This window comes from Dromiciops gliroides, chromosome 4, assembly GCF_019393635.1.
Source record: "Dromiciops gliroides isolate mDroGli1 chromosome 4, mDroGli1.pri, whole genome shotgun sequence".
Classification (NCBI taxonomy): Eukaryota; Metazoa; Chordata; class Mammalia; order Microbiotheria; family Microbiotheriidae; genus Dromiciops; species Dromiciops gliroides.
In genome coordinates, this window is record NC_057864.1 from 127,809,376 (window position 1) to 127,837,124 (window position 27,749).

General features: G+C 35.6%; 1 protein-coding gene across 1 annotated transcript in view; it reads left to right on the top strand.

The window, feature by feature from the left end:
* DNAH14 (dynein axonemal heavy chain 14) overlaps positions 1-27,749 on the top strand; it is a 362,777-nt gene that overhangs the window by 125,552 nt on the left and 209,476 nt on the right. The window contains 7 exon segments of the mRNA XM_044003178.1: positions 6,943-7,064; positions 10,317-10,488; positions 12,561-12,665; positions 12,754-12,872; positions 16,509-16,583; positions 22,474-22,561; positions 26,063-26,316. Of these exon segments, the coding sequence (XP_043859113.1) occupies positions 6,943-7,064; positions 10,317-10,488; positions 12,561-12,665; positions 12,754-12,872; positions 16,509-16,583; positions 22,474-22,561; positions 26,063-26,316 (935 nt within the window).

Sequence of the window (27,749 nt, forward strand, 5' to 3'; positions counted from 1 at the left end):
TTATCCATCTTCTTTCATCCTATCACTCTTCGAAAGGGATTTGCTTCTGTCTGTCCTCTCCCCCACCCTGCCCTTCCTTCTTTTGCCCCTCTCTCATTATCCCCTTCCCCATCTATTTTCCTGCAGGGTTAGAGAGATTACTCCTCCCAACTGAGTGTGTACATTATTCCCTCCTTGAGCCAATTCTTTTTTTTTTTTTTAAGTGAGGCAATTGGAGTTAAGTGCCTTGCCCAGGGTCACACAGCTAGTAAGTGTTAAGTGTCTGAGGCCAGATTTGAACTCAGGTACTCCTGACTCCAAGGCCAGTGCTCTATCCACTGCGCCACCTAGCTGTCCCCTTTAGCCAATTCTAATGAGATTGAGGTATTTGAGCCAATTCTGATGAATATTGGGCTCATTTACTACCCAGATTAAATAGATTACTCCACACCCAATTGGGTGGGTGTGTTAATGCCTCCTTGACAAACTCTGATGAGTTTAAGGTCTTTGAGCCTATTCTGATGAGTGTAAAATTCATTTACTGCCCTGCTCCTCACCTATCTCTTCCTCTACTCCAAAAGCCCTTTCCTGTTTCTTTCATATGGGATTTCACCCCATGCTACCTCTGCCCTCCCCCCTCCCCCAGTGCATTCCAGCTTGCAATATTTTCTCCTTGACCTGAGAGCTCTGGAATTTGACTACAATATTCCTAGGAGTTTTCCTTTTGGGATCTCTTTCTGGAGGTGATTGGTAGATTCTTTCAATTTCTATTTTACCTTCTACTTCTAGAATATCAGGCAATTTTCCCTGACAATTTCTTGGAAGATGATGTCTATGCTCTTTCCTTGATCATGGTTTTCAGGTCGACCAATAATTTTCAAATTATCTTTCCTGGACCTATTTTCCAGGTCAGCAGTTTTTCGAAGATGATATTTCACATTGCCCTCTATTTTTTTATTCATTTGGATTTGCTTTATTGTGTCTTGATTTCTCATAAAGTCACTGGCTTCCATTTGTTCAATCCTAATTCTTAGGCCTTTTCCATTTGGCCAATTTGACTTTTCAAGCTGTTAACTTTTTTTCTCGTGTCTTTCCTGCATCACCCTCATTTCTCTTTCCATTTTTTCCTCTACCTCTCTAACTTTATCTTCAAAGTCCTTTTTGAGTATTTCTATGGCCTGAGACCAATTCATATTTTTCTTGGAAGCTTTAGATATAGGGGCCCTGATGTTGACATCTTCCTCTGAGGGTATACCTCAATCTTCCTTGTCACTAAAGAAACTTTCTATGGTCCTCACCTTTCTCTGTCTGCTCATCTTGCCTTTCTTTTACTTTACTTTTAGATGCTTAAAGTGGAACACTGTTTCCAGGTTGCAGTATCCTAAGCTTCAGAGGTCCCATGTGGTATGATTGAAGGAGGAGCAAGTTCTTCACTTGCCTAGACTGTACCCTCGTCCTTAGATGACCCCAGACCAACTTGATAATCAACCAGCTTTGTGTGTTGTGGTTGTCAGCTCCAAGGAGCCTATGCCCCTCCCCCACCTTTGCCACTGCTACTCAAGCCTGCCTCCTGGTTCTCAGCAGGGGTGAAAAACCCAAGTTCTGCCTCAGCACCAGCATAGACCCCTGTAATCTTCACCCTGCCAAAGGTTCAGCCTTCTTACCAGACTGTGAGCTTGGTTCCAGATGACACTGGTGCTGCAGCTGATTCAGAGGCTCTGGGGGGTCTCTTTCTCTGGAGAGGCTTTCCTGGGACTAGATCTGTGTCAGGGTGACTGTGCAGTTGGGTTCCACTCATGTCTCAGCACAGCAGCTCCCTTTTTCCAACTTTCCAAGCTGTCCTTTGTTGTAACATGATTTTAACGTGATTTCAGCATATTCTTATGTGGGTTTTGCTCCTCCAGGAATTGTCCTGTGGCATTAATTGGATGTTTTTTGGAGCTATTGTGTCATGACTTCAAGAGCTCACTGTCTTTCCTTTGCCATCTTGGCTCTGCTCTGGACATCTTTTGGGTTTTTTTTTTTAATCATGAAAATATTTTATTATTTTCTAGTTACATGTAGAGATAGTTTTTAACATTTATTTTTAGAAGATTCCTAGTTGCAAATTTTTCTCCCTCTCTCTCTTCCCTGCCCCCTCCCCAAGACAGAAATCTGATATAGGTTATATATGTACAATCACATTAAACATATTTCTGCATTAGTCATTGTGAAAGAAGAATCAGACCAAAAGGCAAAAGACCTCAAAAAAGAAAAAAGAAAAATCAAAAACATAGAAACAGTATGGTTCAATCTTTATATAGATTCCACAGTTCTTTTTTTCTGCATTTGGAGAGCATTTTCCATCATGAGTCCTTTGGCATTATGTTGGGCCATTGTAATTGCTGGCAAGGGTTGAGTCTATCACAGTTGATCATCACACAGTGTTGTTGATACTGTGTTCAGTGTAATTCATGAGTTTCTTAAAAGGCCCTGAGGTTTAGGGCTTGACTTAAGATCAGGAAAACCTTAATTTGAATCTGGCCTACCCTACCTACTGGTTGTATGACCCCATGCACATTACTTTAAGGAATTACTTTGTTTAAAGGGCTTTGTAAATTTTAAAGTGCTTTATAACTATTAGCTTTTTTTCCACAAAGTAATTATCTTGTCATTTGACTGACAGGCAAATCCTGTTTTTCCTGAGTAGAAAGTTGGGCCTTTTTTCTTTTTGGGCAGGGCAATGGGGGTTAAGTGACTTGCCCAGGGTCACACAGTTAGTAAGTGTCAAGTGTCTGAGGCTGACTTTGAACTCAGGTCCTTCTGAATCCAGGGCCGGTGCATTATCCACTGCGCCACCTAGCTGCCCCTGGGCCTTTTTTCTTATTGAAAATAAAGAAACTCATGGGATAGTACCTATCAGATATGTTAATTCTCATCATGATTCTCAAACCTTAGCACTTCAAATCAAGTAATTAAGACAAATGAATTCCATCAAATATTTAAAGAATAACTTAAAGCCTGTGCTATAAAAATTACTCTCAAAAATAGATTCAGTAACATTCTACAAAACTCCTTTTATGAGACAAAACATGGCCCTCATACCAAGACAAAAGAAACACATAAACCAAACAGAGAAAACTATGATCTAATCTCATTTATCAATAGTGAAACAAAAATCTTAAATAAAATCTTCACAAGGAAATGAGAGAAACAAATTCAGAAAAATAATCCACAATGACTAACTTGGATTCAGGTCATGAATGCAAAGTTGACTTAACAACATGAAAATAATTAGCATTAATTAGTCATATATAAGTAATAAAGATTACAATAATCACAGATTATTCAATAGATGCAAAAAAAAAAACAACAGAATTGGCAAATTTTAGTGTTCCTGTATCTATCATTAGCAGAACTCCTTTTGGGGTTTTTAACAAGTATAAACTTGGAAGGGCCCCTCTTTAATATTATTGAAAGAATATTTAAAACTAAGAATTAGCATTGTTTGTAATGGAAAAATACGAAAAACTTTCCCGGTATACAGAAAGCTAAACAAGGATAGTCCCTTTTCTCACTATTATTTGACATAGTCCTACAATGATAGCTATTGCAATAAGACAAATTAGATGTAAGCTGCTTGAGATCCAGAAATGCTTCATTTTTGTCTTTATACTCCCAGTGCCTAGCACTTAAGAAATGTTTGTTGGCCAATTGACAAGAGAACAAAATGAAAGGTAAAGCCAGAGAAAAAAGAACACGGAATCAGGCATCTGGCACATAGTAGATACTTACCAAACATTTGTTGATTGATTGACAAAATTATCCTACTTGTAAATAACATCATGTGTATTTAGAAACACAGAAAATCAATGAAGAAACTAATTTATGTCACCAATTGCTACTGTAATGTTTCAGGATACAAAGTAAACCCAAGATTGAATTATTGTTTTTGTACAGTACTAACAAAACCCATAAAAAGGAAGAAAAATTTTATTTCCCCCCAAAAAATCTATAAAAAGACATTTGTAAGCTGTATATATAATATATAGATGTGTACATACATGCACACATACACACGACTATAGATAGATAGGTAGATAGATACATATATACATACATACACAACTCCAAAATAGTCTTGATGAAAATGAAAAGAAATCCATGCTAATATGACAATAACACCTAAATGAATTTACACATTTGATGCCACATCATTCAAATTCCTAATAGGATTTATTTTTTAGAACTAGCCAAAATAATAAAACATTCATTCAAAGAATCTCAAGAGAAATTATGAGGAAAAAATACAAATTAGTACTGTAATCTTGAATGAATATGAAAAATATAAAATAAATAGTCATTAAAACTATCTGGTATTGGTTAAAGAATAGAAAAAAAAGAGTTCTAAAAGATAAGCAAGAAGCATAAGGAATAGAGGAAGTGAAAGTAGCAGTAACCCCAAGAATATAAATTACTTGGGGAAGCACTTCCTCTTTGATGCAAAAAAAAAAAAGTTTATGAAAACTGGAAAAGTTTCACAAAAAAGAAACTAGCATCTGATGTTATATACGATAATATTCCCAAAATGGATATGCTATCTGAATATAAAGGCACACACTATAAAAAATGTACAACTATGACTAAAGGAAAAAAATTCTTAACCAAATAAGAGATAGAGTAGAGCAAAAAAGGATAAATGTTGATTACCTAAAATTTAAAAACATTCACACAAGTAAAAGTGTTAATGACATAATTAGTAGAGAAATGGTAGAGAGAATCTTAAGGGAAATAAGTTTTTAAAGCATGAAGGAAAGGACCTCAGACTTTAAACTATATACTACATCACAGCAATTATGAAAACAATTTGGGACAAGTTAAGAAGTAGAGAGGTTGATAGGTAGAGCAGATTAGGTACACATATAGAAGCAAATGGACATAGGACTTTAGTATTTGGTAAATCCCCAAAACCAAGCTATTGGAATAATATTTCATTAAGAATTCATTATTCAACAAAAATTTCTGGAAAAAAATTAAAATGTCTTCCAGAAAATAGATAATAGATCAACATCTCCTACTTCCAAATGGATTCATGACTTTGATATAAAGGGTCATATCAAAAACAGATAAGAAAAGGGAAGCATTTACTTTTCTGATATAGAGTTTTTGAAGAATTCATGACTAAGCAAGGTATAGTAAGAATCACAGAATATAAAATGGTCAGTTTTTATGACAAAATAAGTTTTTGCACTAGCAAAACTAATTGTTCTGGGTTCCTGTTCCTGAACCTAAAGGCTGAAGAAGTGGATGTTGCTAAGAAAGCTTAGAGCCTTGACAAAATATATGAATTTTACAAAAATAACCAGATTAATATCTACCAGCTTAATTCTGGGAATAATATCTAGCAAAATTAGGGAGTTACCAGTAAGGGAAGAAAGAGAGCTAAAAAATAGCAGAGTACATTGCTGAAGTTACTGCACAGCATCTCATGGTCCCATTGTAGCAGAGGAGGAAGAAGGAAGGTAATAGGATAACTTAACTTCTATCTGTCTGTCTCTCTGTCTGTCTGTCTCTCTTATTTTCTCTCTCTCTTCTTCGATTCCTTTTCCTCCTTTCTTTCTCTCTTTCCCCTCCCTCACCCCAATATTATGAAATTTATATGTTAGTCATTTATTGTATTTGTTGAATATAATCCCTTTTCTTAATCCTAAAAGCAGACAAGTAAAATGTTTATATTTTTCTTTATCAAAACAGAAAAGTGATTTTCTTACTTATTTCTTACTTATTTTATTTTTATTTAAAGATTTGAGTTACAAATTCTGTCCCTCCTTCCTTCTCTCACAACCTCCCTCCCTGAGGCAGTAAACAATCAGATATAGGTTATACATGTGCAACTATGTAAAACTTTACCATACTAGTCATTTTATATAAGAAAACTTGAATAAAAAAAAAAGTGAAATAAAGTGAAAAATAGCATGTTTCATTCAGTCTGTGTTCAATCAATATCTATTCTTTCTTTGGAGGTGGATAGTATGCTTCATCATTAGTCCTTTGGGATTATCTTCAATCACTGTGTTGCTGAGAATAGTTAAGTCATTCACAGTTCTTTAGCAAATATGGCTATATCTATATACAAAGATCTCTTGGTTCTGCTCACTTCACTATACATCAGTTCATATAAGCCTTTCTGAAATCATCCTGCTTGTCATTTCTAATGGCACAATAATATTCCATCATCACCATATTCCACAGCTTAATTGGCCATTCTCCAATCGACAGACATTCCTTTGATTTCCAGTTTTTAGCCACCACAAAAAGAGCTGCTGTAAAAAATTGTGTAAAAATAGATCTTTTTCTCAAAAAGTGATTTTTTAAAAAAAAATTTCATGACCATTGATTTTTCCTCTGACTGTGACCCTCATTAGAAATGCTTGCTAATATTAAGAGCTGTTTCCATTACAATATTTCATCTCTAAAAAAGAATGTTAGCAGAAAGAACTGATATTGATTGAATATACACTGAAGCATGCTATTTTTCACTTTTGTTTTTTTTCTTTTATTCAAGTTTTTTATACAAAATTACTAATATGGTAATGTTTTACATAATTGTGCATGTATAACCTATATCTAATTGCTTACCACCTCAGGAAGGGAAGTAGGGAGGGAGGGAAGGAGGGATAGAATTTGGAACTGAAAATTTTAAATAAACATGTTTATTTAAAAAAGAAACGTATATAAATTAAATCATTTCAAAGTTATTAAGAGAGTTGCTAGTGACTGATAAAGAAATCTGTTGTGAATCATTTTGCAGCCTAAATGATTCTTTTTGTAATGTGAATAATTGACCTATAATTTACCAGGTTCTAAGTTCGAATTTTACTAGGATGCCTTAGCATCTAATAAAGGCATTGAGTTTTTCCAAGAAAAAAAATGTTTGGTGATATTTAGATTTTATTTTATTATAAAATGCTATTTTTAATGCAGCCTCTTGCAGATGAATGGGACCAGAAGTTGGATCTCTTCTCTCATACTTTGGATGACTGGATGACATGTCAAAGAAACTGGCTTTATCTTGAACCCATTTTTCTTGCTCCTGAAATACAAAGGTATCCAAATTAAAATAAATATTCACTAGAAAATGCATGTTATTTGTTTCTCCCATTTTCTGTGATTTTACCATATTAATTTAAACTGACTACATGAAGATTATTTGGGGCTACTTGATAAGTCAGGTTAGCAAGCATTTATTAAGTGCTTACTATGTACCAGGCACTGAGCTAAGCTTGTGGACCTACAACAAAAAGGCAAAACACAATCCCTACCTAGTCTTATGGGGAAACAATATACAAACAACTATGCATGTACAAAATATATGCAGAGTGAATTGGAGGCAACTCAAGAGGAAAGGTACTAGTGTTGAGGTAGATATAAAAAGGGTCCTTGAAGAAGGTGGGATTTCAGCTGAAACTTCACATTAGGTAGGAGACTTCAATGGGGAGGGAGAGCCCTTCAGGCATGGGGCCATTGAAAAGACACAGGGTTGGGGGCAGCTAGGTGGCGCAGGGGATAAAGCACCGGCCCCGGATTCAGGAGGAACTGAGTTCAAATCCTACCTCAGACAGTGAACACTTGCTAGATGTGTGACCCTGGGCAAGTCACTTACCCCTCATTGCCCTGAAAAAAAAAAAAAAAGACACAGGGTCCAGAGATAGATTGTCTTATGGGAGCAGCAGTGAGGAGATTAGTGTCACTGGATATACATATGCATATACAGAGGAGAGTAAAGTGTAAAAAGACAAAAAGGATAGGAAGGGACCAAGTTGCAAAGGTCTTTAAAGGACAAAGAAATCATTATTTTTATAATATTTTAAATTTTTAAAAATTTCATATACAATATAATTTTATACATTGTTTATATAATATTAATATTTATATACCAATATAATATCAATGTTTTCAATATTATATCATGGTTAATTTTATATTGATATTTTGTATTGATTATATTATATTTTATATTGATATTTTAAAGAATATATTGATATTATATGTTTATATGTTAATTTTATATTTTTACATATTTATAATTTTTTTAAAGGAAAACAGTTCCAAATATCATTTCTGGAGGGACTCACTCTTCAATTAATGGGATGGAAATATAAGGAAAATGGGAAAGTTGCCATTGGTTCATTTTGTTTCCCATACTACAAAGCTACTGAAATAGTTTCAAACTGCCCAGTCTATATACTTATTCATAGGCACCATCATCATATTGTATAATATTGTATTTAGCAGCACTACGTTACTCTGGGCTTGACTTCTTTTAGCATTTAAAAAACACCAAGTCAATCAATAAGCATTTACCAAATGCTTTCTGTAAACTTCACATTGCGCTAAGCACTGCAGATAACAAAGAAAAATGAAAACAACTTCTGCACTCAAAAAGCATATATTTTTATAGGAGAAACAAGAAGTACCTAAATATTGAAGATACATATACAGTAAAAAAATATATAAGATAACTTTAGCAAGGAAGTAGTTGAAGGGACAAGGAAAGGCACTGGGGTTTGAGGGTTTTTTTTTTTTTTTTAGTGAGGCAATTGGGGTTAAGTGACTTGCCCAGGGTCACACAGCTAGTAAGTGTTAAGTGTCTGAGGCCGGATTTGAACTCAGGTCCTCCTGACTCCAGGGCCGGTGCTCTATCCACTGCGCCACCTAGCTGCCCCAGGGGTTTGAGTTTTGAAGGAAATCAGAAATTCTACCAGACAGAGGAGAATTCCAGTTAAAGAAGGCAGCTGGTACAAAAATGTAGAGATGAGAAATGGAATGTTCTATCTGCAGAACGTCAATTAGGCCAATCTACCTGGTCCATAGAATAGGTAGATGGAAACTTGTTAAGCTAGAAAGGAGTCAGGTTGTGGGTATCCCCATGACCCCAGTGGTGATCACTGAGGGAGAAGCTAATATGATGAGACCTACACTTTAGGGAAATCATTTTGGCTTGAGGAGGGACACCAAATAAACTGTTGTAATAGTTCAGGCAAGAGGTAATGAGAAGGGCCTGCGCTAGGACAGTGGCCATGTGAGTGTAGACAGGGGAATGTATGTAAGAAATGTTGTAGAGATAGAAATGATAAGATTTGGCAGCTGGTTGGATATGTGCATAAATGAGAGTGACTAGAACTAGGATGACACGGAAAATTTCAACCTGGGTGGCTGGAAATATGGCGGTGCCTTAAATGATAATAGGGAAGTTTGGAAGACTGGTGGGTTTGGGAGGAAATGGTAGTGAATTCCATTTTGGATGTGTTGCGTTTGAGATATCTAAGGCTGATCTGGTTCAAAATCTCCTATAGGCACTTAGTGTGATGTGAGATTGGAGCTCAGGAAAGAGAATTTTGTTGTTATTCAGTCGTTTTCATTTGTGTCCAACTCTTCATGACCTTATTTGTAGTGTCCATGGCAAAGATACTGGAGTGATTTGCTACTCCACTTTGAAGAAACTGAGGCAAAAAGGGTTAAGTGACTTGCCCAGGGCCATACAGCTACCAAGTTTCTGAGGCCAGATTTGAACTCATGAAGGTGTCTTTCTGACTACAGGCTTAGCACTCTATCCACTCTGCCAACTAGCCACCCCCAGAAAAGAGAATAAGGATGGGCGAATTATAGCTATAGGATTAGGTGCCATTTCCTATAGTGATAGTTTTATTAGTGAATTTCATCTTGAAAATTTTAGTCCAGATGAAGGATTAAAGGCTCCCTCATGACTAAGTCCCAATCATTGACAGAGTAGTTACATTATTTTCTATGAATAACTGAAATTCCCATACAGTGGAAAAAGAAATGCTCCTAGAAATAATGTGAGATCAGTTTGCCTAAAATAAGGGCAGTATGGGGCATTATTTCACAATTTTACATTATTCTTTTCATTTTAAAAATTAAATATGGGGGCAGCTAGGTGGCACAGTAGATAAAGCACTGGCCCTGGAGTCAGGAGTTCAAATCCAGCCTCAGACACCTGACACTTACCAGCTGTGTGACTCTGGGCAAGTCACTTAACCCTCATTGCCCCGTACACACACACAAAACAAAAAAAAAACCAAAAATTAAATATGAATAGTATATAGCATGTTGGAATGAGTCAGAAATCCTTAACAAAACTCATGTGACTTTACATAGACTGGATAACCAAATTATATTAAAGAACATTTACTAAATCAACAGCATTGTAAATATGATGTGCAAATCCATTTTCATTATTCTAATAAATATTTCTTGGCAGAAGAATATTTTATGTTAAGAATTGAGCTAACACTTTAGAAAATTAGTCATCTCAGATCTTGTTTCTATTTATAAAGGCAGCTTTCAACAGAAGCAAAGCTATTCGCTGATGTGACTTTTATGTGGAAAGATATGACGTCAAGAGTAGAAAATAAACCTGAAGCTCTGAAAATAGTCATATCAGTGGGAATTCTTGAAATGTTGCAGAGTAGCAGTGTCCACCTTGAAAAAATAAAGAAAAGTCTTGAGGTAAAACTTAGTCATTTTAGCAAAAAGAACCTTTTAATTCAGTATAATACAGTATAACATGGGATATGTCATTTGGAAAAATTGTGACACTGTATATAATACAGTATCATTAGTAGTCACATCCATATCTGTGGGTGGGGGAGAATTCAAATTGTTGTGAGGACAAACCTCATATTGAAATTAGTGCAGTTAGTGAAGCTGTCCCTCTAGAACTTGATGGCAATATGTTTAATAGAGTGTTGTTCAGCAGACCCATTTCTTTAAAAAGATTTTTAAAATTTATTCTAAACAGTAACCATCAGGAGAAACCAGATTCAATTATATAAGCAAATATAGAGATGAAAAGAGAAACCAGATCATCAAGAGAAACTAGATTCAAATATATAAATAGAAATAGAGATGAAAAATAAAACTATAAACCCAGTTATTTACAATTTGTTTTAAATGTGAATTAACTTTGATAAGATTAGCAAAAATTTTGTCTTACTGAACTTTTAAAAAACTTTTTAAAAATTTTGTTGCTATTATTATTCTTACCATTCCATCATCAATGTGTGTGTTGTTCTCATTTTGTCTTCTTTCATTTATATTTCTGTATATATCATTTTTAATTTTTAATCTTTATATTATCACTTAATCCAGTGCAATAATTTTCCATTACATTCATATACCACAGTTGTTTGGCCATTTTCGAGGCGACACAGATTATTTTAAAGCACTGCTATTATAAATAATATTTCTATGATTTTTGTACAGATAAATATTTTTTGTCTGTCAATAACAACATTAGGATTTAGTTTCAATGGGATCAGAATTAAAAAGAATAAACATTATAGTGCTTACTACATAAGGCCATATTGCTTTCCACAATTACTAGAGCAATTCACAAATTCTCCGTAAGCACATTCCAAACAACACTGAATTTTGCTTTCAACTGTCTTTGTCATTTTATTGGTCATGAGGTGGCATCTCAGAGTTGTTTTAATTGTTATTTTTCAGGTAAATAATCTTAACAGATTTTCTGGTTATAGGTCATTTGTGTATTTCCTTTTAAGAAATGGTCATTTAGGCACTTAGTATCACAGTCATTTTCAGGCTCCCTGACTGGGTATATGCTGCGCTCTGATGAAATCCCTATGAAATGGAGACAACTCTCATTCTATGTAACCACTCTTCTTTGGTAGCAAAAGATTTTTATACCCTTGGTTTGGAGAAATGGAAAGCCCAAGAAAATGGCTACCTGGTAAGGAGTCTGGATGTATTGACTTCTGAAATAATTTTTTTTTAAAAACCACTCAGATAAGGAGAAATCATTTAAAGAGAAGTTGAAAAATTTCTGGGTATATTCTTGAAAAGATTAAAACTTCTTAGAAAAAGAAATGTAATACAACTGAAATAGCATAGTACTTGACAACAAAATCAGGAGACAGCAAGAGATAGATTAATTTCCTTGGCACAGTTTACCATATGAGCAGTAAAAGAATTTAAAGCTGAATCCACCTCTCCAAGATATCCATACTGTTGCCTCTGAAAGAGTTCGAAAGGAAAAAACTAGGATATTTGGAAGTATACTTCAGGAACATGGCAAAAATGGTCTATGTTACAGGCGTGTGGTTACCACCACAATACAGTGTTTTGCTAATGATTAATAATAAAATGTTTTGAAAATGCATTTCATTTGTCCTAAGCTAACAGTTATGAAGCACTTTAAAATTTATAAAATGTTACATAGTATATACACTAGTTAGCACAATTTCTCTTACAACAGCCTTGTTAAGAGAGGACTAGAGCTATCCACCCAGTTTTACCAATGACAGAAACTAGAGAGGTTAAGTGATGTGCCCATGGTCTCATAGCCAGTGAATGGCAAAGACAGAATTTCAACCCATGTTTTTTCTCACCATAACATCTCTACTGTTTCTACTATCACAGACTATTTTTTTTTAATGTCATTTTAGAATGATGCAGTGACTTTGGTTTTATACATGTTAATTGTATGTCATATAAAATATATGATATTCTATATCAGTATATTGGGCTCTCAATCACATTTCCTATGTTGTCTGAGACAGGAATATCTTGAAGTGAAGAGAATGATTTTCCCAAGATTTTACTTTCTTAGCAATGCTGAACTAATTGATATTCTAGCTGAAAGCAAAAATCCTGAGGCTATCCAGGTAATATTTTAGTATTGTGCTTAGAAATATTCTTTCTCGACCATGTCAAGACTTTACGATGCTATTAAGCTATGTTTCTGTTCCACAGCCTCATCTTATGAAATGTTTTGAGAACATAAGACAGTTGTTTATATGGAAAAAAGAAGTAGGTCCTCCTCTCGTTACATTGCTCATATCAGCAGAAGGCGAAACTCTTCTTCTGCCAAAGTATGGTATATTTAATGTTGAATCTTGAGATATAGCAAAATCTCAATCATAGATAATATTCTTATTTTTGAGTTTCTGATCATTATTTAAAGGGGCTTAGCTAAAGTGTGCATTTATTTAGCTGACCCTTTATTTGTAGGGAAATGGGGCCAAAACATTTTTTGTGTTCTATTAAACCTTGAAAATGTCCCTTCTCCATATCTCTCCTTTCTTTTTAAAAACTGGGCTCCTCTGGGGCAGCTAGGTGGCACAGTGGATAGAGCACCGGCCCTGGATTCAGGAGGACCTGAGTTCAAATCTGGCCTCAGACACTTGACACTTACTAGCTGTGTGACCCTGGGCAAGTCACTTAACCCTCATTGCCCCACCAAAAAACACACACACACACACAAAAAACTGGGCTCCTCGACTTTCCTGCCTTTGGAGGCTTCAAGTTTTCACTACAACACATGCAAACTGGTTTCTCATACAGTTGACAACAATGGGTTAGAGAGGAATATTTTCTGGCACTAAAATATGCATATTTGTTTAAAATGTATGTTGTTTAATATATTAAAATGTATTTTATTGTACCTCTAATTCAATAAGTGCCAGCCTCCCTTGTCTTCCCCTAGCCCTACTACTGATTCATAAATAATTCATATTAAAAGATGAAAAATAAAATGGGCATATGTTTAAGATAATTAAGAGGGGGAAGCTAGGTGGCACAGTGGATAAAGCACTGACCCTGGATTCAGGAGGACCTGAGTTCAAATCCGGCTTCAGACAGTTGACACTTACTAGCTGTGTGACCCTGGGCAAGTCACTTAACCCTCATTGCCCTGAAAAAAAAAAGATAATTAAGAAATAAACTTTTGAAATCATTTAAAATTACACTTCAGCAGACAACCAATACAGTGATAGGCAAGAGAGAAAAAACTTGAGCTACTTGATTATGAGTTAATATTTGTTTATATACATGATATGAATAATCAATAAGCATTCATTAAAAAGCTACTATGAGGGGCAGCTAGGTGGCACAGTGGATAAAGCACCAGCCCTGGATTCAGGAGGACCTAAGTTCAAATCCGGCCTCAGACACTTGACATTTACTAGCTGTGTGACCTTGGGAAAGTCACTTAACCCTCATTGCCCTACCCAAAAAAAAAAAAAAAAGAAGATGATTATCAGGACTTACTTTATGTAAGTATATGACAACAAAACCAAGAACTTGAGGAAAATAGGTAATTATCCCCCAAAATATAAAATATCCAAATGAACAAAAGAAGAGGTAGAAATTTTATATAATTCAATATCAAAAGCTGACACTGAACAAACCATAAAGGAAGATGTGGCAAGGGAGGAAAGGGGAAGAAGCCTGGCCCACATGGATTTACAAGTAAAATTAATCATTGAATGAACAATTTTAATTATGCTACATACATTTTTTCAATAATTGAAAAAGAAAGAATTTTTACAAACTCCTTTTGTTAGACAAATGTTTCTAATATCTAAACTTGTTGTTTAGTCATTTGAGTCATGTCTGACTCTGTGACTCCTTTGGGGGCTTTCTTGGCAAAGATACTGGAGTGGTTTTGCCATTTCCTTCTTCAGCTAATTTTACAGATGAGGAAACTCAGATAAATAGGGTTAAGTGACTTGCCCAGGGTCATACAGCTATTAAGTGCCTGAGGCTGGATTTGAACTGAAGAAGATGAGTCTTCCTGGCTCCAAGGCCTGCACTGTATCCACTTTTCACCTAGTTGCCCCAAATCTAAAATATAGAAGGATAAAGCTGGGGAAGGGGACTATAGACCAACATCACTAGAAAATATGATTATACAAATTTTAAGTAAAATCCTACAATTTATCCAATAATGATTCACTCTGACCAAGTTGTATTTGTACTTGGGGAAAAAAACAAAACTAACTATAGAATAAACAAAAACCCTCCTGATTATATCAGTAGGTACAAAAAAAGTCATTGACAAAATAAAATACTCATTTAAGCTAAGACCCTAAAAAAACCATTAGCACCCTTTTGCAATCCTTTCTCGTATAATTCTAATCCCCCTCTCCTTTTTGCATTGCCTCCTCTTAGACCCAAATTTTTCTTCCAGCACATATTCTCTTTTATTTTTTTAAAGTCACCCAAAACCTACAAAAACAAGTTCTGTGTTCTTTTTATCACTGTCACCACTTTAATTTGCCAAAGCTTTTTTTCACAACAGATTCCCACTCTCCTTTGTGAGCCTGCCCTCTTTTTATCAGTGTTCTTTAGGCATTCCTTTCTGTTTGCTGCTGTTGGGGTTGCTGCTGCTACCCTAGTGGCAACTTGACTTTGTCTTTTTCTTCAGGCTGAAGGGAATTTGAAAGGAAGCCTAGATCTCTGAAAATCTTGGCAAACTGGCTTAGTTAGTTATATTCAGAGCCATAAGTCAGGCAAGATGACTTGAGCTCTGGCCCAGGATGCCCAAATTTAAAGGGTGCTATGAGCACTTGAATTGAGCTTAGTGCCTGATTAGCAAGAATAATCTGTTTTAAAAATAGAAAGGTACTGCGGGGCGGGGCGGCTAGATGGTGCAGTGGATAAAGCACAGGCCCTGGATTCAGGAGTTCCTGAGTTCAAATCCGGCCTCAGACACTTGACACTTACTAGCTGTGTGACCCTGGGCAAGTCACTTAAGCCCCATTGCCCTGCAAAAAAAAAAACAAACAAAAAAAAACAAACAAAAACAAACAAACAAAAAAATAGAAAGGTACTAAATGGCATGCTTTCTCCCCTGTCCTGGTTATACCCCGAGATGAATTCTTTAAAGGTTACCTCGCCATGTCCCATCTTCATCACTCCCCTTCCCCCATCAGTGACAGTCTGGCAATACCAGCCTTATGGACTTCCAGAGTCTTTGTTCTCAATCTCCCAGTGGATTGTCCAAGTGTTAAAATTTCTAGTTCCAACTCTGGTTCCTATTCCCCTTCTCAGCCTCAGACACCTTCTATTCTTATGCAGGAGACAAATACGCACAAAATAAATACAAGGCCATTTTTATGGAGAGACATTAGCAGCTGGAAGGGACTCATCAAGGTTTCATCTAGCAGTGATATCTGAGCTGAACTTTAATAAAACTAGAGAATCTAAGATGGATAGGGAATATATACCTGGTATTGGGAACAGCCTGTGTGAAGGGCATTTGTGTCATGATGAGTTGCTCCCAAGGAGGTTTGGGTGGGTGGAAGTCTTGATCTCAGGAGTGCCAATCTGCAGCAGTGGCAGCCCATGCTGCTTGAATGTATGCACTCAATTCAGCATTAATTTGGCGAGTCTTCAAGAAATGAGGGTCACCAGGTTGCCTAAGGAGAGCCAAACTGACCCAGGTCAGAAGGTGACTAGGTCAAAAGTCCCACACTGATCAGTAATGGGATCAGGTCAGGTGCCTACTCTTTGAACTTAGGTGAGATGGGGACATCCAGTCTTCAAAGAACCCCAATTACGTATTTTGCTAGGTTGTATGCATAGTATTTAATGATATTTGTGAGTTCATATGATAAGATAGGTTTTTCTTCTCTTTGACTGTAATCAAAACAATACTTGGGAAATGATTAAACTGTCAATTTAGTGGATCAGTAATTTTTAATACTTTTTTGACAAACTTATAGGAAAGTTCGTATAAGAAATGCTGTAGAACACTGGCTACTAAATGTGGAGAAGAACATGTTTGATATGGTAAAGATGTAAGTGTGGCTTTTGTATCTTTAAAAATTATGTACCAGATTCTCAGCTTAGCTATCAATTCAATAAACATTTATTGAGCATCGACTATAGGCAAAGCACCAAATACAAAGATTTTGAAATGACGTGGTCCCCCAATTCAAGGGATTTGTGGTCTAAGAGATTAAGAAAACTAATAAATATGATTTTAAAAGGATGAATGATGGTACAAAGAACCAAAAATGTTCTTAAAATTTTGAGTAAGGAAAGATGACTTTCAGCTATGAGCATCCAGGTGAGGTTTTATGAAGAAGGCAGGAGAGAAGGAGCAGAAATATTGAGTGACATAAATTTGTAAAAGAAAAAAGTCAACTAGAATGATAAAAATCATTATAGAAAAAAATAAACATGATAAAGGTAAAGAAGGAAATCTGAATTTATTGTTTATGAGAAATTTATATGCAATGAATTGATATTTTTGTCTCATTTGATTGTAGAAAAAGAATTTTAACTATATATGTATTATATGTGTGTGTGTGTGAATTTTTATGATTAAAAACACAAGGATTAAAAGAGAGAATTTATATGAAAGGGGGAAAAAGGCTCCCTGAGCTGGGGCTTCAGGTCACTCATTTCAATAGGCAGATATGAGGAAGAAGCATATTCCAGACATGGAAGACACTGTGTGAATGCACAGGAGGTACAGGAAATAGAATGAGTCAAGGAATAGCCAGTAGTCAATATGGCTAGAAAATAGAGTGTAGGAAGGAGAGTGTTATAAAATAAGCCTGCAACAAGCAGGTGGGAGTCAGATCACAGAGGAGACAAATAAGTGCCAGACGATGTATTTTATTCTATGGTGGAAATAGGAAGCTAGAGATGGTTTTTGAAGAGGGTAGTGACATAGACTGGTCTGATATTGGGTGAAAAATGAAAAAGGCAAGAGACTAGAGGCCAGAAGACAAATTCTAAAAGTTTTGGAACAGTCCAGGGGCAGCTAGGTAGAGCAGTGGATAAAGCACCAGCCCTGGATTCAGGAGGACATGAGTTCAAATGTGACCTCAGACACTTGACATTTACTAGCTGTGTGACGCTGGGCAAGTCACTTAACCCTCATTGCCCTGCAAAAAAAAGAACAGTTCAGGTAGTCAGTATTTAGTCCCTGAACTAGCACTTGAACAGTTAGATAATCTATCATTCTTTAACTGAGAAATTTCCAGAAACACACCATTTGGAATCCCTATGCAATGTGGCTTCCATGGAATGTGGCTACATGGAAAACTGACTATACTATCATACAAAGCCTTCATAAGGTTTTCATATACTGTGAGATTTTGAAAAAGTTGAAAACTTCCCTTTATACCGATGCTCAATTGTCACGCATGATTCTTATTAAACTGAGAAATTTGAAAACATTTTACTTTTACCCTATAAAATCCCTTATCCCTGGTGGTCATTCTTATATCTTAAGAACTCTAAGGTAACACTTTTTCTAAGAATTCTTTTTTTTTTTGCCTAAGTTGACATTCTGTCTTTTCTCTCTAACTTACTGTGTTGTACACACTGTGTTTTGATTTGATTGATTTACAACCTCATTAAAAAAAGACCTTAATTACATTATCCACTCTTCTTCCCTCCCACCTTCAGTTGAAATGCCTATTTAGCCTACATGTAACACCACCAACCAGTATGTCACTTAGTCTCCTTTATTCTCTTGTTCTTTCTCAGTTTTGACTCACTCCAAACTGCATTCATGCTGGGAGTTCTCAAGGGCTTTCCTGGGGATAAGAACTGGTCAAAACTGTATGACATACTACTGGTATTCATTCTCAGGATCCAAGGGGGTGATCGTGGTGTAGAGACAGGCAAACTCTCTACTGTTCACAACTATAGATCTGGAGTCCCCAGCACTGTGCTCCATTTATACAAATTAGTCACTGCAGATGCGATTACCTTTTTTTTTTTTTTTTTTTGTGAGGCAATGAATGTTAAGTGACTTGCCCAGGGTCACACAGCTAGTAAGTGTCAAGTGTCTGAGGCCGGATTTGAACTCAGGTACTCCTGAATCCAGGGCTGGAGCTTTATCCACTGCACAACAGATCTTTCCCGCCAATCTTCTAAACTATCTTTGGCTGGAAAGTGAGTGCAGACCCAGCCCCTGGCAGGCTGCCCCAGAGGAACCTTGGAATTATAACACAGCACAACATAACAGTCTACCCATCATTGACATGAGCCATATTCTCCAACAAAGCACTCAGTGTCTGTGGAGAAGAAGAGACACATATAGACAAGCCTACCAGTGAGACACATGATTAGGAAAACCTCCAAGACCTGGACAACTCACAACTCTTGACTATGCGTCTTGATTTCCACAATCTCTTTATGGAAACATTATAATCTTTCAATGAAGCAGCAGCCCTAAACCTGGGGCCAGCAACTCCCTTACCTGTGTACTGAACTAGTATTAAGCTAGGTGGTGCAATGGATGAGCACAGGGCTCAGGAAGACAAGTTCAAATCCTGCCTCAGACTTCCTGGCTATGTGACCCTGGGCATTTTCATGTTCCCAAGCTATGGATAGTGCCAGTGTATCATTGCACAGAATAACCAACCAGCCAGAACTCCCATAATGAAAAAACTTCAAACAAAGAGAGATGCGAGCCTCATAGTAACATATCCATCCATGGAAAGCATTAATGGTGAAACTTTTATCTGCTTCCAATTTGAGAACAACGGACAAACAACAGCATTGAGTTCTGCACAAGGTCTTTACACAGAGTGAAGGACTTCTGGAGTAGGTGTTATGAGTTAAACCTTAGTCACACCCATTCCTTACACATGTGCCTCACTATTATTATGGATACTGTTCGTACTTGAGAACCAGGTTTTAGGAGGATGTTTTGCATTAACTGTTCTTTATCATGTTATCTGAGTATAGTCATAGCTGCAATCTGGGATCCTGTCGCTTTGAGCAGAAGTTAATGAATGCTTCACCTCCTTTCTTCTTCTCTTTTTCCTTCTTCCCTCTTTAAATGTGGTCCCCTTCCTTACATGTGGGAGCTCTTTCCACAAGAATCTAATTTTCAATCACTTATATTTTGTTGGATGTTTTGGGGTTTGGGAGCCTACATTTTTAATTTTTTAATTTTTGTTTCTATTTGTTTGTTTTTCTAATTTTTGTCTTTTTTTCAAAAAGCTGGGACAGTTTACTTTTTTGTCCTATGCAGTTTTCATTTCTGATTTCTTGAAATATAGCTCTGAAAAAAATAGGTTTTTAAAAAGCCCTCTGGGTTCCAGATGGAGCTACTTGTCTACACTTTAAACTCAAATCATTCTGGCTATCATTGAATGACCAATGATAATCTCCATCTGAAGACTGTGGCTCATCATTTAGGTTTTGGTGGCTTAGAATGAGTGCATATAGCAATTGTTTTCTATTCTGGACAGAAACTCTTAAGGGTCTTCCCCTCCCATAATGACAGTTGTGATGATAAATTGAGCCATCTTTTGTCTCAATTATTACCTAGCCCTTAGTCATTGAATGGGCATTGCCTCAGATAAACTGAAACCTAGGAAAGACCTTAATTTAGAAAGGAAAAAAACCAAAAAAATAATAATAATAAAAAGAAAGAAAGGCCGGGATCACCTGCTACATCCTGGGACATTGCCAGTCATCTTGAATTTTGTCTTGCCACTGGACTTGTATGACTCTGGAAGAGAGAGAGTGAGGCTGATGACTTTTCACACCTCTACTTCACTTAAACCCAGTTCAAACACAAGTCAAGACATCACCCTCACAATGTTATTGGTCCTTCTTAAGCATGAAGGACAGACAAACAACAACAATAACAACAACAACTGATGAAAGTGTTTATCAGAAGATGAAAAAGTAAATGATGCATTGTTCCCTTTAAAAATGTGGACCTGAACTTAAAGCCAAAAGTAATGGAAGACTAAATAATCTTTCTTGAATAATGAAATGGAGTATTTTCATATTCTGATTTTCTCCCTCCACCTTTTAATACTCTAAGATTTTACAAAATGGCCTTCTAAAAGTTTAAAAATTGGAAAGTGGCATTAGGTCCTGTAGGAAGCTCCATTGAGCCATTGATGAGTAATCTATTGGAAATGAAAAGAATACAACACCTGATTATACAAAAGGAGAGGCCAAAGATACCAGCCAACTGCTCTACTCCAATCTTTATTAAATGGCTGAGTTCCTCCAAAGGCTCATCCCAACAGAAACCATCAAGATATCCTCAATCTCTGACACTTCAGACAACTTGTATAGATAAAAGTTGAGAAAAAAAGAAGAAAAAACAACTTTACTGATTTTTTTCCTTTAATTCTTGCAAACTCAAACAGAATACTTAAAAATGTCAGTTTGAACCATGCTGGCAAATATAAATGGAATTCCAAACCACCATCTATCTGAAGCTCATCTACCACAAAACAACTAATTGCTACTTATGATGACTTTAAAATTCCTAACCATCCTTCTTTAAATCCTTGTCAAGAAGTTTCATCCAGACCTATTTCCATCCATTCCACTGCTCAAGCAACTAATCCACTAATGGTTTCAGCAAGTTGTATGCAGCCAAAGTCTCCAATCCCAGTGTCATCCCTGTCTTTCCCTGAGACACAAGAAAACAAGCCATCAAGAAGCAAAAAGAAACTTTATTGGAAAAATATAGGTATGAATAAATCATTACATGCTCAGAGAAGGAAATGTTTATCTCCTTCATTTACAACTAAAGGTGAAAAATGTTCACACTGACCAAAAATAACCTTTTTTTGGTCATTATTCTCACTGGGAGAAAACCTAGCCCACAAAAACCAGTTGAAATTTGATTTATCACTCCCAGTTACAGGTATTTTTTAAAAAATAAAGGTTACTTGAAGTGATGTGAAGTAAATCTTATGAAAATTACTACTTTGTACTTCACATAAATCCAGGTTTTTATGATGATGATAGATTTAATAAACTTTTCATTTAATCACCAAGAAACCTTTTACTGAGTAAACTAAATTATAAAGACTGTCCTTTTGGGACAGCTAGGTGGCGCAGTGGATAAAGCACTGGCCCTGGATTCAGGAGGACCTGAGTTCAAATCAGGCCTCAGACACTTGACACTTACTAGCTGTGTGACCCTGGGCAAGTCACTTAACCTTCATTGCCGCACAAAAATAAAAAACAAACAAAAAACACACACACATAAAAACTGTCCTTTTGTTTTGACCACTTTCCAGTATAATTACATCAAACATCAATAAATTGGATAATTGAGTTAAAATAAAATTAAAGCAAAATAAAGATCTTGAGACTAAGAAGAAGCCATTATAAAAGAAGAAAATTTGGCTTCCAGATCAGGTAAATGAGTCCAAACATCTCTGAACATACATTTCAAGACAAAGAAACAAGAATCAACAGCTGATTATGCAGAGAACCCTATGATTCCCAAGAGATCAGGGAACCATAGCAGGATATGCCTAAATGATAAAAAGAAAATAAAAATTTGTGAAAGCAGCATTTATAGCCTTCCTAGCAGAAATAATTAGCAGAATAGAAAACTAGATTAATCTCCCTAATATACGGTATTGTATTCACCTGTTTTTCCTTCCCTGCTAATTCTGTTATCTACAAACTTGAGAAACACTTGCTGTCCATGCATCTCACTAGCCTCCTTTGGCAAAGAGTAAGTCAGTGTCAGAGGAGACAGTAGAAAAATGAGCATCATGGATAGAACAGGACTTAAATAGCTCTTTTTTGTTTAAATACCAAAATAACATGGAGAAATAAAATATTTTGAAAAAAAATAATTTGCCCCCTAATGTTAGTTACTCTGAGTCAGCAAGTAAATGGTTATCAACAATATTGCTTATAAATGCCATACATGAAACTTTGTAATTGTAGGTTTATAAACAAAGGATTTGATGAATGGGACGAGACAAATTTTGGAGAATGGGTACAGTCTCATCCAGGACAAGTGGTACTTCTTGTGGTGAGTTAATGTTCATTGAGATAAAATGTAAGCCTAAACAGTTTATGAAAACATTGCCAACAAAACAGATCCATAAAAGTTTAAAAAATGGCCACTCTTGTGGCTGTTGTATTATTATCCATTTTTACCTTTTGATGAGAAAGATGTGTTTTCCTAAGGTAAATTTGTTCGTTGCCTTTGACTCTGTCATTTAAAAAAATTTATTTGGAACTTTTAAAAGTAAAAAGTAGTTTATGACCTTAGGCATATTGTTAATAAGTTAATCTTTACTCATGCTAGCAAGCTAACTATTTTTTTCATAATAAACATTTTTATTTAAAGTTTTGAGTTCCAAATTTTATCCCTCCTTCCCTCCCTCCCCTACCTCTTCCCCGAGGCTGTAAGCAATCAGATATAGGCTAAATATGTACAATTACATAAAACATTACCCTATTAGTCATTTTGTAAAAGAAAACTTGAATGAAAGAAAATTTAAAACAGCATGCTTCAGTCTGTGCTCAATCAATATCAGTTCTTTCTCTGGAGGTGGATAGTATCATTCATCATTAGTCCTTTGGGATTATCTTGCATCATTGTGTTGCTGAAAATAGTTAAGTCATTCACAGTTCTTTAGCAAATAATATTGCTGTCACTGTGCATAAGTTCTCTTGGTTCTGCTCACTTCACTATACATCAGTTCATACAAGTCTTTCCAGGCCTTTCTGAAATCATCCTGCTTGTCATTTCTTGTAGCACAATAATATTCCATCAGTCATATACCACAGTTTGTTAAGCCATTACCCAATTGATGGGCATTCTTTTGATTTCCAATTCTTAGCCACCACAAAAAGAGCCACTGTAAATATTTTTGTACAAATAGGTCTTTTTCTCTTTTTGAGAATATCTTTGGGCTATAAACCTAGTAATGATATTGCTGGATCAAAGGGTATGCACAGTTTTAAGCCCTTTGGGCATAATTCCAAATTAGCAAGCTAATTATACCAATACATTTTTATTGTGAAAGCATTAATAAAACTCCTAATAGTGAAAAATTAATGATATTAATTTTATTTTAAAATATTTATTTATATATTTTTTTATTTTTATATAACCCATATTTCTCCCCTTTTCCTCTTCCTCCTAGCTCCCAGACAGCCATCCATTGTTACAAAGAATTGAATAAAAAGTGGCAGGGGAAGGTGGGGAAGGGATAAGCAAAATTATGTAAACCATAAAAAAACTAAAATTATATATAATGTTTCACACCCATGGACCTACAGCTCTGCAAAGGAGCAGGAGGAAGTGTATTCTAATAGATCTTTGAGGCAAATTTGTTTTATATAATTTTATAACATTCAATTTTGTTTGAGGACATTGTTCTTTCCAAATACTTTGTTGTTAATAAGTATGTAAAATTTTTCTTAGCTCTGATTACTTCACTTTGCATCAGTTTATATAAATCTTTCCAAGCTTCTTTGTATTCATCATTAAAAAGAATTTCTTGTAGCACATTTTTATATCACATTTATGTGCCAGAATTTCTTAAGCTATTCTCTAATCAATGGCATCAACTTTGTTTCTAGTTCTTGATTACCACTGAAAAACTACTTCTAGAAATAACACTTATAGATTGGGGTATGTGCTTAGCAGTTAAATCTTTGGGTCAAAAGGGTATAGACATTTTAGTTATTTTATTTACATAATTACAAATTGCTTCACAGAATGGTTGTACTAATTCACATATCCACCAACAATGCATTAGTGTGTTCATCTTTCCCCAGTCCCTCCAACATTGACAATTTCCATCTTTTGTAATCTTTGCCAGTTTGTTATATGAAACCTCAGGATTGTTTTGATTTCTATTTCTCTTGATAGTAATTTGGACCATTCTTTCATGTGTTTGTAGTTTTTCTTTTGAGAACTATTTACTGATCATTTTTCTATTGGAGAATGGCTTTTGATCTTACGTATTCCTGTTAGTTGTCCGTATATCTTAGATATCAACTCTTTTTTTCTTAGTAATATTTTTCCAGTTACATGTAAAGATAGTTTTCAACATTTGTTTTTAAAAGATTTTGAGTTCCAAACTTTTCTCCCTCACTCTCTTCCCTCCCTTCCTCCCCAAGACAGAAAGCAATCTGATATAGGATATATATGTACAATCACATTAAACATATTACTACATTAGTCATGTTGTGAAACCAGAATTAGAACAAAAGCTAAAAACCTCAAAAAACAAAAAGAAGTATACCAGATATGTTTAATATAAAGATTTTCCCCCAATCACTGCTTTCCCTTCTTAACTTCGATACCTTAGCTCTAAGACGTCCTGCAAACTAATTGCTTTTGCTTTGATGCCTCTAATCCAATTACATACCAAGATAATTTAGGAATGATACTAGGTTAATAGAAAATATCAGGTAAAGGAATTAATAGGAGATTGTGTTCTGATGTTGCAAAAAGTTTTGTTTGTTTGTTTTTGAGTGAGGCAGCTGGGAGTTAAGTGATTTTCCCAGGGTCTCACAGCTAGTAAGTGTTAAGTGTCTGAGGCCAGATTTGAACTCAGGTCCTCCTGACTCCAGGGCCTGTGCTCTATCCACTGCACCACCTAGCTGTCCCAGTGGCAAAAAGGTTTTTTGTTTGTTTGTTTGTTTTGTTTTTTAGTGAGGCAATTGGGGTTAAGTGACTTGCCCAGGGTCACACAACTAGTAAGTGTTAAGTGTCTGAGGCCGGATTTGAACTCAGGTCCTCCTGACTCCAGGACCAGTGCTCTATCCACTGTGCCACCTAGCTGCCCCCAGCAAAAAGTTTTTGAAGGACTGTGGGATAGAAGGGATAAGAGATATCAAGATCTTTTTCTTTGTTCAACTCTCTGTTCTTTAGCCATAGGCTTCCTAGGCACTGTTTCCTTTGCCTACCCTCCGCTCTAAAACTTGTCACCTCCAGCAGGCTAAATGGAGATTTAAAGCTCTGGTAGGATTGTGATAGAGGAGAAGACATTGGGTATGAAACATGTAACTTTACAGAAATGTTCTCATATGGGCACAGATTGCTCAAGATTTATCACTGCCCATTAGGATTCAGAAGGAAGAAGAACACCTAGAAGTTTCATGAATGGTACTTATATTTGCACTTTAAATCCCTGAAGTTCTCATTTAAATAAAACATTCTTCCTTGATCACTTCCTTTAATAAGTTAAAGTATTCACTAGCCCTTATTCCCTGTATTGCAATTCAAGATTTTGAAGCTGAAATGTGTATTTGTAATATGCAAATATATTTTTGTTTTTCACTCTAATCAAGATATAAAGTTTTACTGTAACAAAGATTTACTTTTAGGATCAGAGATGTAAATGTAAAGCACAATTCACTAATTAGCTAATTGTTCTTCAGAATTCATGTTTTAGGTATGACTGTATCTGCCTAAACAGACTTTAAAAGTCTATATGTTTCTTTAAAATGAAATTTGTAATTCAATAAAGTAAAAATTAAAGATTATCAAATTCTTGTATCCTCTTTTCAGAGCCAAATAATCTTTAATAAGGACTGCACAGAAAGTTTTAAGAGTTCTGAGCCAAACTTGAAATTGAAAGAAGTAGTTGAGAAACTGATAGGTTTCCTGGGACAGCTTGCAGACCTAGTGGTGTGTGACACTCTTCATTTTCGAATAAAAACTACCATAGAGGCATTGCTCACCATTTATGTTCACTGCAGGGATATGTTGACAGATTTACTGAACCAAAATATCTTGAAAGAAGATAATTTTGAATGGACAAGGTAGGTTCTCCTAAATTTTATAAGTTAATTCTCTAAAAATTTAGAAAATTCAAGATGAATTCTGGAATGTGTTTTTAAAAAGCAAAGCACTTTGTCGAAATTTAAATGCTATCTAAATGTTAGCCATGATTTTTCCCCTTTTAGCCTTTTCCATTCCCTAATGTTTGTGCCTTCTCATTTATCCTGTTCTGTATCTTGTTTATATATGGTTATTTGCTTCTTGATTACCCCCATTTGACTGGAACATATGTGAGAAGGGGCTATTTTATTCATTTCTTTGTATCCTTAAGTGCTTAGCACACTGCCTAGCACATAGTAGACACTTAATACATGCTTACTGACATGACTCCTCATTCCCTCTCCACTTCTTACTATCATCCTTTTCTCCCTGATTGTTCTCTCTTCTTTGTCATGTGGAATATTAAGAGCTCTTCATGAATGGTGCTTTGGACCCGGTGCTGGACTTGGAGTCAGGAAGACTTGAAATTGTGTGACCCTGGGCAAGTCACCTATCCTCCATCTGCATCAGTTTCCTTATCCATAAAATAGGAATAAAATAATAGCAATCTACCTCACATAGTTGTTGTGAAGATCAAATCATTGAACATACACAAAGTGCTTTGCAAATCTTCAAGTGAGATATACATGCTAGCTTATTATTGTTATCATTATATTATTTCCCCGATTTGCTGCTATTTCAGTAATAACCTGTTGTGGGGAGCAGTGACTACAACTACTCTCTAAATCATGAATCTCTTCACCACATCAAAACTATTTCAAGATAAGTATTAAAATAAGGGGAAATAGAGCCAACTATACTTAAGTGGAGGAAAAAAAGATACTATAGAAAGAGAGCTCTTGGTAAAATTGGCAAGTTTCAAATTTTCAAAGACATTTGTTTTCTAAAGGTTTTCTGACTTCATAGAAAAAACAAAACCCCTCCCTCTATAATCTAATTTCTTTAACTTCTAAGAAAACCTAATATAAAATATGAATAATATCTAATGTGTCATTAAATATCATCAATTTTATTTAATTTTTTTCATATAACATTTATTAAACTCTGAGGACTGGAAAGAAAGAAGGAATTCTACATTTAATCAGAACCATTTCAACTACTTTTAATGCTCATAATTGCCAAGAACTCTGGCCATTACCCTTCTCTCATAGTTAATATTTTAAGACATTAATAAGGGAACCAGAGAAGACAGGATAAAAAGATGGAGAATGCTGGAAGAAAAGCATTCTCCCATCTAGGCTATTGTTTCTCAGACAGCCCAGAGCTAATATTTCTATGTAGCTCCCCTGGATTCCAGCCCACCAATCTCTTGAGATACAGTCTTCTTCAGAATGGCCTGATTTCAGGGTCACATGGTACACAGGCTAGCCAACTTCAGTAGATTATTATAGATAATATAATAATTCTTATGTAA